This window comes from Stegodyphus dumicola, chromosome 10 (assembly GCF_044657685.1).
Source record: "Stegodyphus dumicola isolate Sdum_Otavi_A_Nest chromosome 10, ASM4465768v1".
In the NCBI taxonomy this organism is placed as follows: Eukaryota; Metazoa; Arthropoda; class Arachnida; order Araneae; family Eresidae; genus Stegodyphus; species Stegodyphus dumicola.
In genome coordinates, this window is record NC_140777.1 from 93209179 (window position 1) to 93227143 (window position 17965).

At 29.6% G+C, this 17965-nt stretch overlaps 1 protein-coding gene across 2 annotated transcripts in view; it reads right to left on the reverse strand.

The window, feature by feature from the left end:
* Ddx1 (ATP-dependent RNA helicase Ddx1) overlaps positions 1 to 17965 on the reverse strand; it is a 193717-nt gene that overhangs the window by 112338 nt on the left and 63414 nt on the right. For both annotated transcript variants that reach the window (XM_035363517.2, XM_085825251.1), the window contains one exon: positions 3552 to 3628. In XM_035363517.2, coding sequence (XP_035219408.2) covers positions 3552 to 3628 — 77 coding nt within the window. The remainder of the gene's footprint in view (positions 1 to 3551; positions 3629 to 17965) is intronic.

Here is a 17965-nt window from a genome sequence, read left to right on the forward strand (position 1 = left end):
TAAGGGCTGTTTCGTAAATTGTGCTTTATTGTATACCTTGTTTATTATTGGGCTGTATTGTGCTTTTTAGTATACCTTGTTTATTTTTCAGATTCAAAATATTGTATAATAAGTTGCCAAAATGAAACTTTATAATATGACAGTGAAAAATAAAAATGTTTTATTTTAATGTTATTTTTTAAATATAATTTCAATATATTACCATTATTTTAATGAAATTTATCAATGTTACAATGTTTTAAAAAAAATCGTTGAAAAATTCTCAGATCTTGGAATTAAAAATTTTCTATAGAAACTGATCTTAAAATTGCCAAAATGTTGATAAGTCGCCAAATTTAGAACCATTTAATAAAAGAATTCACATCCCCAAAAGCATAAATTTGTTTAAGAGCTCTTTATTAGAAAAAAATGAATTTTGCTATGCTTATGTTTTACTTCTTGCTTAGAACCTCGAGTATCCCATCACTCTTATATTAGAAATAGAAACAAATTATAACCCATGAACCCGTTCAAAGAATAACCATATACGTCAGTGAATTGCCAAAAATATTCCTCCAAAATGCTAATTCACACTCAAAATGGCAGTCATAAAAACAAACAGAAATTTCAGATGATTAAAATTAAAGACTTTCTGCTGATTTTGGCTAAAATTAAGGACTTTTAAGGACCAAAAACCGATTCCAAAAAATCTAAGGACTTTTAAGGACTCTTAAGGACTGCACAAACCCTGTCTTTTAATAGATTTGAAAATGACAAGTATAAAAACTAAGCCATTTCCTGAAGATCTCACTGACAACTATCTGTAACTATTAAACAAGGTATCAATACAATCAGTTTATATAAGAATACACATTAAGCAATATCTTCCATAATGCTACAGTAGTTAATATCTAACTTAAATTGTACAAACCATTAATATGTTTCATGTATTGTGTATTGTTCATAGCATTAAAATCACGGCATGTGCTCCCATTGAATGATATTTGATCTCAAAGACACAGCACAAGAACACTTGCAATTCTTTTAGTAATTCTTTCTTTTGGATGGAAAATATCCCAAACCCATTCATTCATTATAGATCAATGTTCCCTGCTTAAAAGAAAAAATCCAATAATATAAGATTTCAGCTCTGAAGGGACTAAGGAATGGCTTCATTTCAATAAGTATACTATACTATCCTACATAATGAATACCTGGTAAAAATTTGGTGGCTTTTTATCTCAGTAAAAGATATTTAATTAAAATTCTTCAGGATTCTTGGTTTAGAGAGATAACAAAACATCATTATTTTCCTTCAGAAGAAGGCAACTGGAATTAGGATTAAATAAGATTACCGTATTTGACGGCATATAAGACGCACTGGCATATAAGATGATTATTTAGAAGGATACACATGCAGATGTAGAAAAAGTTATGTGTGTCTAGATCTTTATCCGGGCTAAAAATAGCATTCAGTATTGAAAGTTAGCCTGTGTCCTTCACATATAAGACACAGATAACTTTTTCAACTTTGCGTATAAGATGCAGATAACAGAGACCAAATTTAGGAAAAAAAGTGCGTCTTATATGCCGTCAAATAAGGTACTTAATTAATAGCAAAACATACTAATGCTAAGCTAAACTTACATATGAACTCTGGAATACACAAATTGGAACACTGATGATTACTTGGCAATATATTATAGTCTTGTAAGAAACTAATAGCATCACCTCCACTGTTTGATATATCCTACAGATCCATAATCAAAGTATAATATATATATATATAAGTAAATATGAAGGCTTTCAGATTTTATATTATGCCAAAAGGGATTTTTTTAACACTTTGTGTGTTACCTTTACTTATTAAATATCATGTTCTTCGCACTTAAACCACAAAATTCAACAGCAATATCACAAAATGTTTAACCAGTTAGAAATGTAAAGAAACCTTGTGTATAAAATGCTCATGCTTGAAGATGCACATGATGTTAATATTAATGGAACACTTTTGAAATCATAGAGTTTGTTAATCAAAAATTCAAAAGTTTTACAAAATATGAAATACAAAAATTCAAAAGTTTTACAAAATATGAAATAGATAATAAAACAAATTCCAAATTTGTACTTCCAGATGCCCATATTTGAGTGCAGGACTAAGCAATTCAAAATTTGATGTCTCTAGGTACTGTTGTTTTTTCACAATTCTAGAAACATACATACATTCATGCAGAGTCTTCATTATTTAATTTCTTGAATTATAATGCAGGATTCTAATATTTGGTGGCAACAATCTGAAATGTGATTCAGACTTTTATAACCAATGCAAAATGCCAAAGCGAAATCAATAGCCCTTCTCGGCAAATTACCACTTTGGGGGGGGGGGAAGCTCCTAAAAATATCGCTTGTAAGCATTCTTAAAACTTATCAATGTCATACATTTGCAAGTGTTTCATTTGTGTTATGGTGCCGAATTTGGCAAATATTTGGTCTCTCTCTCTCTCTCTTTTTTTAAATGAATTTTGCCCTTTTCTCCATTAAATGCATAAACAGCACAAAAATGCTAAATGTCACAAATTAATATTTTTCAGCAGCTTAAAAAAAATGTTTAAGCTATAGCTCAAAGCCAGCATGGTACAAAACATTATACTGTGGTGATTAATGTATTTCACTGAAATTATTTAGCTGAATCAATCAACATCTAAAATTTAAATCAGATTAATTACTAAGGGCATGCAAAACTGTTTACTAATTAAAAATACACCATTTGGGTTCATTACCTACTCTTGCATTATGGGTTTGCAAAATGCTAACTAAGGGGCTTTTTGGACATGGTAAACTAAATATATGTAAGTCTCTAATAAATCCGACTGGATCAAATGTGAAGTAATAAACAGAGGAGCGTTATTCCACACAACGTTTATTGATGAACTGATACATATACATAATTATGACATCACAGTTTCTTTTTACAAACACTACCGCCATCTATTGGCAATCTAAGGATACATAATCCTAAACTTAACATATGGTAAAGGTTATCTGTCTAAGGAGGTGCCTTCAAGAGGTTTTATAAGATTGGCTGCATAGGAGTTGCTCTAGTTTTCTCCATGAGTAATGTGAATAAGTTTCTCTTAAGAAGTCTTCAACCTGCCTCAGAAAAATAGCTCTCAGGTGTCTTTCTTGCCCTAAGTTAAATAATCCAATCAGAGCCCACATAAAAAGATGTAGCTAGTCTTACAGAACCATCACTTGAAAAACAACACCAGTGCTAAATGTACAGTATGAACACCAGAGAATTTCCCAAATATATAAACTAAAAATAAGCAATGCACTTTTCTACAGCTAAAACTTCAAAAATCTTTAAACCAACATTCTCAGAAGTCACTGATTTTAACTTCTGTTCATTTCCTCATTTGAAGGTACACTTCAGAAAATATATGTAACTAAATATAACTAAACTATATTAAAACTTTTTATGGCTACAGAGATCAAGACATTAATTTAGAGAAATAGCATATCTTTCCAATTCTTAACAGCAGCCAAAAGTAAAAAAAAAAAAAAAATTTTACCTCACCATAAGAGTCAAACTGTTTGCCAAAGGATTTCTTCCCTGTTCCACCAAACCCAAAGCCTTGTTTATCAGTACCTGCAAGAAAATTAGAAAAAAAAAAAATTAAAATATGATTTATAGAGAGGAAGGTAGGAAAAAAGAAAAAAGTGAAAAAATATACAGTTCCCCAATAAAAAAAAACTAAAATTTTAAAGTCAATCTGTTAATAAATTGTTATTAGTAAATAAACATTTCATTTAGTAATTTAGTATACTATATACAGTGGATATTCTAAAACATAGCTAGCTATATTACAGGGTGACACTCATTTTCTAAAGAGCATTACACATTCAACATAACGGGAAACATTATTATTGTTGCTGTAATATATATGCAAACTAATGCCATTTATTTTTCATTTACTATGGAGTCATGGTTAAGAGAACATCATGTCTCATATGATTTCTATGACAAAATGGTGACTCAGTGACTGCTGCTTATTACTTTGCATCATCAAGCAGTTTGCAGGGCCCCATCAAGCAGTTTCAATATGAAAGAAAAAAAAATCTTACAATGGATTAAACAGTTTCAAATCACAGGCAAACCAATACTCTAAAGCACCACTAGGTGCTTGAATGTACTATAAGAACACCAGAAAATGTGATGAGAGTTAGAGCAGAATTTCTCAGTAGTCTTCAATATTTGGTTCGGCAAAACTTGTTAGCATTACTTTTGGAACAGGAATTGGTTAAGGAAATTTTGAAAATCGATCCATCCATGCATGTGGAGCAACATCAACCTCTTGACTTAACGCTCTGGCTGATCATCCTGCGATTTCAACGGGCAACTCAAATGTAGCAAAATCTGCTCATCCGCAATTTCTGCGAGCATGTGTTTTCCTTTCTTTATTGAGTAGCACATCCCGCTTTTTCCCCGTTTAACCACTGAAATAAATTATGTACGGTATTAGACGTTTAGTTTATGTTTTGGCCAACAGATATCGTTAGTTGTTCACTAAATTGCGGCATTTGAAGGCATGTGGTATTACCGCTCAAACTCCACTTTTTGCACTTTTTCTTACAGAAATGGCTGCTGGAAAACATTCAGCGACTATCTTGATTATTTAATTAAATTATTGAATTATTAATTAGATTTATTTAATTTTGTGCAAAGACTGTGAAGTTGGACTTTGCCTTGAAACCTGTTTTGAACTCTATCATACTAAACTGCATTTCTAAGGTATTTTTCACTCAGTGCTTTATATTTTCTTAAATTTTATAACTTTACTTTTTTTATATTATGCAATAAATAGAAATTAATTGTAATTCGACTGAAATTTATTTTGGGTGATAACATCTGAAATTGGTATTTCTGGCAACTTAGTTTCTCATGATAAAAATCTATATAAAAAAATATTTTCTAGAAAAGAAAATGCATTTTTCAATTCTCCAATATATAGAGATTTAAAATATGAAAAAAAAATAACACAATAGAGATATTAGATAAATTTTGAGACAAAAGAGATTGAAAAATCAGCAACGCTTTAAACGGGAATCGAGCCACGGTCCTCTGAAATACCGGCCTAGTGTGCAGAACCATTACACTGCTAGGAAGGCGGGAGAAATACCTTCTAAATCAAATCATAAAGCTTTGTATTAAATTAATTCTGTAATGCTCATTCAAAAATCAGTACACTTCCCTGTGCTATCCTGTACAAATATAAAATATACTTCCAAACAGTTTGTTAACCTGAATATAACCCAAACAGCATATCTCCAAAAATATACATATAATTTTGGTGAAATAAGAGTGTCTTTTTTTTTTTGCACATCATTTTTATGAAAGTTATACAAATTAAAAAAACTGTAGATATTATTGATGCTTTATCATATTTTATGCACATAATTTTTTTTTTTTTACAAAAATGATACGAATTCTAAAAACCTTCGCAAAAAATCTATGATTCAGAGTATCTGTTCTTTTTTTTTTTTTTTTTTTTTTTTTTTTTCAAATTTCATTTTACAGTTCCTTTTTTATCTTCGAACAAAAAAAACATAGAATATAAAAAAAGGGGATTTTAATAATTTTAATGTCATATATTAATTATTTTTACATTTTAATAATAATTTTATGAAACTGAAAGCCTAATCCTGATATTTTACATAAATTTCAATTGCTTTAATCATTACTGTAAAAATCACACGAGGCTAACTTTTTTCAATAGTATTTAATACACTGGGAAAATTATATGGTGATTTCAATAATTTTTTATATGAGATAAAAATAAATGATTATATTAGATTTTATATTTTTCCTGTAAAAGTTAAGGACATTCTTAATCTGGAGGTCTTCAGAATAAATATAATGTTGCCATTAAATGAACGCAAAATTTAAGTGGTTAATTTTATGCTAACTTATCAAAATACCTGCTTTTATAATTATATACTGAGCATGTGCATATAGAGACATTTCTATTTTTCATAGAAAAATTGTTTTATTGCTTTTTTACAGAAGTGTTCTGATTAGAAATAAATTTTATTTCATAGGTTAATTTAGAAGATTTCTTAATATGTTTAATTACGAAAAAAAGGAAAAAAATCTCTTTCACTGACCAATGACAAAGAAGGAAATACCTGTTCTACTTCCGGCTATATGGCGGGATGTTTGTGCAAAGACTTTGTGAGTCAGTATGGTATTAGTTTTTTGAGTGAATGCATTGATGTTGCTGTATCAAATCTAATATTACAGTATTATTTGAAGAAAGTAAGTGAAATTTTTTTATTTTCATGCTTTCTTCACTTATGTAAAATTGTATGAATAGTGTGAGGTCTAAAAAATGTGATTTTCTTGTATCATGTTTAGACTTTGTGAACATGCCAAATGATTCATTTTCAGCATTTTGTCTTGTTAATGAAATAGAACACCAGATCAACAAAGTGAAAACTTTGTGTTTGGCACTTATGTATTTATCACTGTTTGCATCACTCCTATTCATGTGTTTCCTACTTTTTTATAATTACATTGTTTTTTTTTTACTCAAATGTTTTATATTTTGATTTATCGTATTTACTTACATATTCCATCTCCCTTTTCACTAATATATATTAGTATTTCAAAAGATATCAATTTCAGTAATATTCTTTTTACCCACACAAGTACTTAGCTATTTATGTATGCAGTATTACTGATTTACGGTAACTGATTTGTTACCATAAATTAGTTTCTAAATCATACATGCAAAAAAAAAAAAAAAAAAAAAAATTAAGGAGAAATGTACATGAAGAGGGAAAAGATACACTGATAATAAATATGGATATTTAGTATTATTTAAGTTTGTTTCTAATATTTGTACTAGAATGCAAAAATTAACAAATGTTAGCTTATATTCTGCTTTAAGTTGAAAAGCTCCTTTGCAACCAAATGACTAAAGCTTCCCAAAACTGATACCTTGACCTAACTTCTATTCCTAATAATAGTTCAGGTGCAATGAGTTTTCTCAGTTTCTGCCTCATGTGATGTAAATATGATATGAAACTATTCCATTTTGTGTAGATTAATTTCATATTTTGCATTAAATAAATCATCCTGTTAATTAAGAATGTATTAAAAATTTGATTACTGCTATTAGCAGGTATAATGTATAATTTTACTGACCTTATTTTATTTAAATTATTTAGTATTTAATTCATTGTAAGAATGTATAAGGAAATGCATACATTAAGAGTTATGCAGAAGTCGCCCAGTCGGTATTGTGGTCAGGGAAGCTGACTGCGATACCGAAGGGCCTGGATTCGAATCCCAGAGAAGGCATGGTAGCAACTGTCCGTCCCTTCATAGGAAAGGCAATGGTATCCCACCTATTGGGTGCCTCCATAATAAAGAGACCACCACATCTGGCCTTGTATAGATTAATGGACTGGGTTGCATTTATAATTTTTCACAATCTGCCATTGGAAAAAGAAAAGAGCTATGCCGAATTATATTTTGAGTACCTACCTAACTCATAAATTTGTGGGATTTTTTTAGCAAATTTATTAATGATAAATACCATAAACATATTATTAAAAAAAATTCTGCAGTTTTTATAAGAGAGTATATATTTTAAACAAGCTTTTTGAAACAGCTGTGTCAAACAGTAGAAGAAGAAGCTTCATATGGATCATGAATTAATATTAAATGGGAATTTTTCATTTATTTAATAAAGAAAGTACTCAAGCCAAATGAATTTTTTTCACTGGATTATATTTGCATACATAATTGGCAACAAATACTTCCTGCTGGTGAAATGACAATTTCTATTCTGCCAGGACAGGAAATTTACATAGTGAAAGCAGTAAACCTGTTTTGAGATGCAAAAAAATGAAGATAAGAAAATTTTGAATTTAAACTGATTTTTGTAGGAAGGCTTCAAAAATTTAATCTTGCTATCATTCTACATTGCATTTTTAAACTTTTTTACAGTATTATTTATAAATTTATTGCTAGTTATCTTTGTTTGCTTTCTCATTTTGAGAAGAATGTAGACATAAATATTTTATATTGCAAACTGAGATGCCATTGTTATTCTAATTAAAGATTTGTATTCTTTTTCTAGAGAAATTTACTGATAATACTTTTAATTGTGTATTGGTTTCTGGTTTACTGAAATATGTAAAACATATATATGACTAATAATTTAATGCATAAAACTTCCTGTATTAAATAAATTTTTTAGTACTTAAGTAAAGTAAACAGATAATGTTAACGATAAAACATCACCAACGTAGTAATTTAAATTATTTTTAGCTTTTATTTTAAATCAAAGAGCCTGAATGTTTCAGTCATCCTGAGATACTAGAACAACAATTTGTATTAATTCAAATAGTATTAGGCTACTTGAATTTGCATTCTGTTTAACTTCATAAGTTAAATTTTTATGGAGGCAATTCTGGCAGATGTTAGATGTAAAATTTTATTATAATTCCACACTAATATTCTTCACAAAACGAGATTAAATTCCCCCTTAAGCAAATTTAACTTCAAAAAGAAAATGAATTGTAGTTTCTTATTTTTAACTACAGCATTTTTAAACATCCTTTGATTTAGATTAAATTCTTTATACTTAAATTCTGTTATTAAATAAAGATATTACATTTTGCTATCCAATTTCATTCTAGTTCTTTTCAAAGCAAATTATGCTACTGGTCAAAATGCTAATTTAGTATATACCTCTTCTTGCATTTAATTAAAATAACTCTCACTCTGATATCTCTAAAATTTAAGCATGACATATTTAGACAAGATTTTAAACCACAGTATGTATATTTATAAGGTATCCTCCTTTTTATTCTAATGCATTATATGCTAATTTTAAAAGCAAAAAACATTTGCTTGTCTAAAAATCAAGTTGAACAAAACATACACATTGCGTAATTTTATTACATTCATAAATTTCATAAATTCATGTAATGTTTAGAATTGACTGTTAATTGATTGCTCTTTTTGTAAAATGTTCATGATGCTAAGCAAAATGTTTTTTTTTTTTTTTTTTTTTTTTTTCCTCTTCAATAGGTTAATTAATGTATTTTAAAATAATTTATTAAGTATTATAAAATAAAGTAAAATATATATATATATACATATATATATATTTCTTAACAAACATGTATATATGTTAAAAGCAAATTTAAAGTTAAAATAATTAAATTTCAAAATCATTTTGAAATTTCATTTCAAAATCATTTCTCAACTTTACTTCAATCAGAGTTCTCTTTTTATGATATTTGCAGAGCAAACTTATATCTCTTGATTGGCTCAGCTACTAAACTCTCTACCTTAAATAGTTGGTCAGTTAAAATTAAAACTTGAATTACATACTTTTAGGATATTCTTTGATTTTGAAAGGAAAAAAAAAAAAAAAAAAAAAAGATAGCAGTTTGGCACTCAACTTTACTTACATAAGTGCCATCTATATAATTTTCAGAACACACTTACATCACTTAAGAAATACTTTTACAAACCCCCAACGCTATACAGTAGGTAAGTTAGACTTAAAACTTACTATTTACTTGTTTTTAAGTATTTTTTATGTAGTATTCAAGTATTTTGTAGATATGTAATTATATTTTTAAGTATTTATTTGTTTTTTTATAAATTATGAATTAGTTCTTTTTAGTTTCTTATTGGTTTATATAAATTATGTCTAGTTCCTTTTAGTTTCTTTTTGACTGATATGCATATTCGTGTCGGGTAGGTTTCTGTAGACAAGGGTTTCTAAAATGCATTGGTTTCTAAATTAATTTTTCTGAAAAATTTAATTAATTTTTTTTTTAATTTAATTTAACTAGACTTTACATTGCTTAATTCTCAAAATACTTCATTATTGGTATTTTTCTTTTAGACCTTTATTTTAATTGCTAATCTCTCAAGGTATCACTTTATTGGTATTTCTTTTTGGACATTCTTCACTATGTATTTACTTTTGGTTCTGACTTTTACCCTTGCCTGCATGTATGACGAAACACGAATTGAATGATTGTAGAGTTAGGTTTGGAGGCAACTTCCCCTTGATAAGTCTGTCTCCTGCCTGCTCAACAGTCATTCACTTATGCATTTTTTTAAAAAAATTTTAGATTAATTTTAATTTGCTAAATTAGTGAATTTATTTTTATGGTTTGGTTTTGCACTTTATTTACTTATTCTATCTGAATTTAAATGATATTGTAGATTAGTTCGAAAATTAAACCTTTTATATGTTTGCACATTTTTTAATTATTTTAACTTTAAACTTGCTTTTAAGTATATACATGTTTGTTAAAATTTAAATTTCATTCCTTGCAGCAATGGTGCAAAGAATTAATTAAATTTGTATTTAAATTCAATTTATTCTTTTGATTTTTTTTTTTTTTTTTTTTTTTTTTTTTTTTTTAATTTTAAATTTTAAATTTGCTCATTTTTTATCCTATAAACTCAGCTTGATTTTAATGCATCTTTCTTTATTATAAAGTAAACCTGTCTAGTAGAAATGTTACAGATCGAGTGTAAGTTCAGTTATATAAAAACACATATCTCAGAGATTATTACATGTAATTAAAAATTTGATAACTGATGTTGCAAAGAGCATAAGAACAGCAAATGATGTGATATATATATTATTTACTATTCTTGAAGAAATGCTTCATAATGGTAACAGTACTTTTATTTGGGCCAACCCATGTTCAAAATGTCACAAATACAATTATGAAAATTTTTCATAACTGTACCTTGACATAAAGACCTTCACAACTTTATATAAATTAATTTCTAATGTAGACGAAAAGCTACCTTCCTGGTGTCTACTTTTATATCCTTAATATAAGTAAATTTTTCATTTATTTTGCTAATCCATATAACAAAACAAATTAATTCGTAAGTCCACTACTTAGGTAGCAAACATTTGGAGTTTGTTTTTTAAAAGTTACAAATTGGTCTTTATAAGGGTAAGAAAACCTTTTTGTAAAAGCACTTTTATAAAAATTTATGCCTTTCAAATTGTGGCCAACTTTCATAAAGGTGTTGGCCCACATTATGAAGCTGTTCCTCCTCAGCTACTGAGGATGTTATCTGTCCTTAGTATTAAATAGTCTCTAAATAAGCATCTAAAATGTGCTCAGAATAAAATAGAGGAATTAATGTTAAAATATGCAATTATTGTAAGATATTTGAGGACATACTATTAATTATTTTCGTTTATAATACAAGGTAAACAAAGAGCCATTTCTTATATGATGTTGGAAGAGTAAACCCCAACATAAAATAGTTGCCAAACCTGGCGATGAAGTGGTTAGGATGGGATTCCGGACATTGGACTAAGAGTATACAAATGTGTTGCATCAGTACTTGAAATACAACTCACACAACGACTGATTGAAATCGACGCATCAAAGACACTCATTTGGAGTTGTTTGCTGTATGATTTTAAAGTGGGTCTGACAGCAGCAAAATCAAGTCGCTGAATTTGCCAAGACTTTCGGGATGATGCCATTAACGAACAAACTGCTAGGCAATGGTTCCACAAGTTCAGGTCAGGAGACATGTCTCTTAGTGATGAACAACGCAGCGGTCGGCCACAAGCGCTGGACGATGAGACCCTGAGAGCAGTCACAGAGAATGACAGTATCCACACATGTGGTGAACTTGCTGCACACTTCAAGGTATCTGATGAAACAATCAGACTCCATTTGCACTGCATAGGAAAGGCATATAAGCTCAGCAAGTGGGCACCCTACATATTGTACGATGCAAACAAGCAACGGCGTGCCGCTGCCTGTTTGTCATTGCTTACTCATCACCGCAATGCATCCATATTTAATCGAGTACTCACCAGCGACGAAAAGTGGGTCCAGTATGACACACCCAGATGTTCCAGGCATTGGTTGTCACCACAGGACTCTGTGCCTCACACTGCGAGACCTTCTCTCCACCTACAAAAGATCATGGTCTGTATCTGGTGAACTAGTCGCCAAGTGATGCACTTTGAGCTCCTGCCAGTGAGCCAAACCATCACGACAGGCCTGTACTCGCAGCAGTTGGAACAGGTGCATGAGGCACTGATGCATAAAAAGCCAGCATTGGTAAATCGTAAGAGTGTACTTCTCCTCCATGAGAATGCGAGGCCGCATGTGGTTCGGGAGGCCAGGAACACCATCCAGCAACTGGACTGAGAGACAATACCCCATCCACCATACTCCCTAGACCTCGTGCCAACAGACTTACCACCTTTTCCATTCCCTGGACAATCATCTTTGGCCCTCACAGACATCTCTGCGTCCAAGACTTCCGGAGTTTTACTGCGATAACTTCGCACAGCTAACCACTCTTTTGGCAAAAGGCACTGGATGCTGGTGGTGATTACTTTGAAGATTAGCAGTGATTATTTGTTTAATGACTTTTTCTTTCTGACTGTCCAAAATAGCAAGAACTTTGAATGGTTCATCTCATTACTCTATTTGACAGTGAGAAAGGAACTTTTTTTTTTTTTTTGTTAAGTAATTGCTTATATTGTTATGAAAGGGGACAAGTTACACCACAATATTATTTACTGGCACATGTAGCATAAAGATTAAATTCATTTGCTACATTATTTACTACACCTATAAAACATTGGTTATGCCAATTTTGCTGTTGGCATTTGATTTGGTTTGGTTTATTTAATTATGGCAGAGCGCACTAGGGATTTCTGCCTAAGGGGAGGGATATCTTCATGGAGGACTTTCTAAGGGAAACTGGCTCGTATAACATGTTACACATGGGGAAAACCACGAAAACACCCATGCAGGCAGCCCATTCGCGGGATTCGAACCTCGGACCGAACTACCAGTCTTCCGCGACTTTACCCCTCGGCCAATGGTGAGCCTGATGGCATTTGTATTTAATACTTAATTTGGTATTATTGAAATTAGAAAAAAGTATATAGCAATTATTTTCAAACCATTTATACTTTGATAATGTTTATTTTTTTATTGCTGTCTTGACTTACTTTTCAGATGCTGAATTTGGGGGGGGGGATTGGTTTTATATTTTTGCGAAGACTTGTAAATTTCTGAAATTTGAGGTAAAATTAGATAATTAAAATAATATGTATAAATATCATAGCTTCATCATTTTGATTTTTGCAGGCATTTTCTGAAATCAATAAGGAAATTAAGACGTAAAAGGTTTTCTTTTTTATAAACGGGGAAAAACAAGTAACATATTTAACATGTGAACAATTAATCATTAATTATAATTCATGTTTTCTGAAAGGTCTTAAAAATTACACTGAAATCATAACACATATCATTATGTTTTCAAAAATTAACCTATCCATGCATTAAATATTAGAATGTCTGTTTACAACAATATTTTATGCTAAGGTACCTAAGACAAATGAAATTTAATATAAATGGAATAATATATTTTAAGATTAAGGATTTCTATTATTATTATTGATGATAAACTGAAGAGAATTATTCGTCCCTCTCAAGTTAAGCATGATAAAGCACCATGTCTAAGATGTATTTTAGTTTATGTTGAACGGCATTTAAATTCCATTGACTTTTCTCTGAATAATAACATTAAGAGGGTTTTTTTAAAAAGCAATTGCTATTTCTAATTTATGCAACCTTTATTATTATTATTGATGTAAATTGGCTTTCAATTTACATGAGATATATCAAACCAAAATTTTAGAGACTGCCATATATACTATATTAATTAATATATATATTTTTTTTTAATGTGTAAAATATCTATAGTACTAAAGCATTAGCACAGCAAAAGAACAGCCAAAAGTCTTTAATTCGGACCTCAAAGCTACAAACTTTCTGCGCATGCATCAACACATGCGCATAATACCTTTACGGGTGTGCTTATGCGTTGACGCACATACGTTTAATGTATAACGGACGCTATAAGCTAATCTAAAATTATCTAATTATCTATTTCAGTTAATGTTGCAGATAGCGTTGTTCTTTAATCTTCGAATTGGATCCGGCTTATTATTTTTTGTAGACTGTTAGAACAATTTTATAAAAGTAAGCTTGAACTTTCAATTTCGATTATTTCAAAAAGGATTTCCGATTCTGGAGCTGCCAAAGGATCTACAAAGCGAAAGCATGTTTCGATGTCCATCAAACAAAAAGTGGAATTGCTGCGAAAAATGGATAAAGGCATATCCTTTGTTTCTCTAACCATTCCGAAATCTGTTTATCAATTTCACACTGCTCTGTATGGGGGGTGGCATGCAATGAACTAGAAGTTGATCTGTCAGCACTATTCTTATCTTCAAGGCAGATGTTTTTATTTTATTCGGCTTATAATTCCTTACTAAATGTAGTATTTCCTCCCGATGTACTCCTTTGATATGATTTAAATCAAATTCCTCGTCATTATAAATATCACAAATACACATCAAACAGTTTTCTGGTTCAATTTTCTAATTTCGACTATGCGTAATGTATGCTTTACGCATGCCCGCATTGAAAGAAATGTTTAATAAAGTAAACAAATAAATATTAAGCTTTTTTTTATAAATTTTGATACCCTTTATATCATAATTGCTCTTTATTTCATAAATTATGGTTTCATATTTTTAATTTTATAATTTCTGCATGCTATCTTACCAGATTTAAACTGGTGACCTATAATCCGGAAAAAACGCTAATCCGGAATCGCTGGAAAACATATAAAAGTAATTTATTTTTGAAATTTGCTTAGTTATTTGATCATTCAATAAAGAATACTAAATATTCTTCAGCGACTTTAAAGTTATTTATATTTAGCATTTCAGTAATGCCTTTAATATAAAATTCAACAATATTAAATTTACATATTTTTCGATAACTGATTTACTTAAAAAACAACTTTTTCGTTTCTTATTTCAGCTTATGACATTTAACAAATTGTGGAAAATTTCAGCCCATTCAGGGAAAAAATTTGTTGATGGCATTTTTAAATACTGTAAAGATTAACTATGTCCAATACATATATTCTATTTTATCACTATGTAAATAAAAGCACGGGTCTATGAAACCCAAATGAGTATTATTAATCATTTAAATTGGCTTTCAATTTTTACATAAAACATATCAAACCAAAATTTTAGAGACTGCCATATGTACTATTAGTATGTATTATTTTTAAATGCACAAAATATTTATAGTATTAAAGCACTTGCTCAACAAAATTTTCAAAATGACTTAGCCAAAAAAAAAAAAAAAATCTTGAAAGTTTCACTATATTTTGAAAACGGCATTAGCTGTCATACATTAAATTAACAAAAAAAAAATCAATTTACAGAAACAAAATCACATTTAACAAATTGTGGAAAATTTCAGCACATTCAGGGAGAAAATGTGACTTTTTACATTTGTAATGCACATATATTATCTGCATATAATGACAGAAATAAGGTATTAAATAAATGTATCATGACTTGAAAAAAATATGGTATAAAAATATGGTATTAAATAAATGTATGAAGTGAAAATAGATGTAGAATTCAAGAAATATGAATTTTTACCAAAATTATTAATAATATGCATAGTAAAAGAGGGAAAAATTACATAAATTTCTGCATGAAGTATACATTTGTCAAAAGTAAAAAAAAAATTGTGCAGATTTACGTAAATTTTCACTAAAAATATACGAAGTAAGAAATAGGAAGATTTACATATATGCAGTAAATATACGTAAATTTTCACCAAAAATATATGTAAATCCTTAAAATGTATGTATATTGTATGTAAAAGCTACAAATAAAGAGCGACAATTTGCATGAATACACCTTAATTTTACATACATTGTAACGTAAAAATATATGTAAATATCTACTACGTTTTTCTGAACACTTTTTTTTAATGATATTTTTACATTCAAGTTTTACATTTTTTATACGAAAGGCCATTCATATATTGCACATACCTTTTACGAGCAATTTACGAATGCATGCTGCTTGGGAATAGTATGTGAATTTGTTTAAATTAATATTGAAAAATCACTTGACTTTTACAATCTATTAAATATCACTTGTACAATCAAAAGTCGTTAATTCGGACACCCATAATCCGGAATGATCTATAATCTGGACCTCAAAGCTAAAATCTTTCTGCGCATGCGCCACGTTGACCCATGCGCATAGGCGTTTTACGCGTGCACGCAAGGCATTTACAACTGCGCATATGTGTCTGCGCAAGCACAGAATACATTTTCGCGTGCGCGTTTAATGCAAAACGGACGGTATAAGCTAAAATTATCTAATTATCTATTTCAGTTAATGTTGATGATTGCGTTGTTCCTTAATCTTCGAATTGGATCCGACTTATTTTTTTCTGCAGATTGTAAGAGCAATTTTATAAAAGTAAGCTTGAACTTTCGATTATGTCAAATAGAATTTCCGATGCTGGAGCTCCCAAAGGATCTAGAAAATGAAAGTATGCTTCGATGTCCATCAAACAAAAAAACGAATTGCTATAAAAGATGGATAAAGGCATATCCTTTGTTTATCTAACGGTTCCGAAATCTGTTTATCAATTTCACGCTGCTCTGCGCGTGGGGGGGGGACATCGCAGCGCGCAATGAACTGGAAGTTGATCTGTCAGCACTATCGCTATCTTTATTGCAGATGTTTTTATTTTATTCGGCTTATAATTCCTTACTAAATGTAGTATTTAATCTCAATGTACTCCGTCTTTGATATGATTTAAATCAAATTCCTCGTCATTATAAATATCATGAATACAAATCAAATAGTTTTCTGGTTGCAATTTTCTAATTTCGGCTATGCGTAAGGTATGCTTTATGCATGCGCGCGTTGAAAGAAATGTTTAATAAAATAAACAAATAAATATTAAGCTTCTTTTTTTTTTTTTTTTTGTAAATTTTGATACCTTTAGATCATAATTGCTCATTATTTTATAAATTACGGTTTCATATTTTTAATTTTATAATTTCTACATGCCATCTTACCAGATTTAAACTGATGATCTATAATCCGGAAAAATTGATAATCTGGAATCGCCGAAGTCCCGACGAGTCCAGATTAAAGATTTTCGACTGTATATTTATTTCCTAACACAAAACTGGTATGGCATTTGATAAGATGACAAGTTAATGTAAAACTTATGATTACATTTCAGACTAAATTTAAGATTAAAAAATCTGATAAGTACACCACATGACTTCCTTGTACGGAATATTAAATTATACGCATTTTTTCTTGCATTTCATTTAAACTTATTGAATTGAATTAAACCTACTTCGCCGACAGCGCACAAACCACAATAGAATAAATGCATTCTTTAAAATTCACTCAGTATTTGTTTACCATAACGACATTCTGGCGCTAGATTCATTTAACAGTATTATATTTTGTTCATATTATAACTCATAATGCACAAAATTTATATCATTTAAAGAATAGATTTATCTAATCGTAGCCACATGTTCTATTCAAATACTATAATAAAGCTAGAATGATCTATAAAAGAAATTAAGCAAACAAAACAAAAAAGAAACTTTTCACAGACGATTGAGTATTTCTCATTCAATTAATTCAGTTCTCACTTCGCGAGAAGGCAAAAATACATAAAAACTCAAAATATCTATATTAAAAATTATGAAGTAAATTTTAATAAAGATATTTATAAATTTTAATATAGATATTCCAGAAAGGATTAAGCATGATTTAATTGGCAATAATAAATGAAGGTGTTATCTTTGTTGTTGCGAAGCTCAGTTACTCTAGATTGGCAACAAATCCACTAGTCTGCTGTTTCAAATGTAAACAATCAATGGCCGCCATCAAAAGAAAAGGCTTAGCGGCAATTAAACAACTTTAAAATTGTTAATAATTCTAAAAATATTGCCCACAGATTTACTAAAGGCATAAAAACCTTAACCGGAAGATAAAAACAACATAATTAAATCATTTTTAAA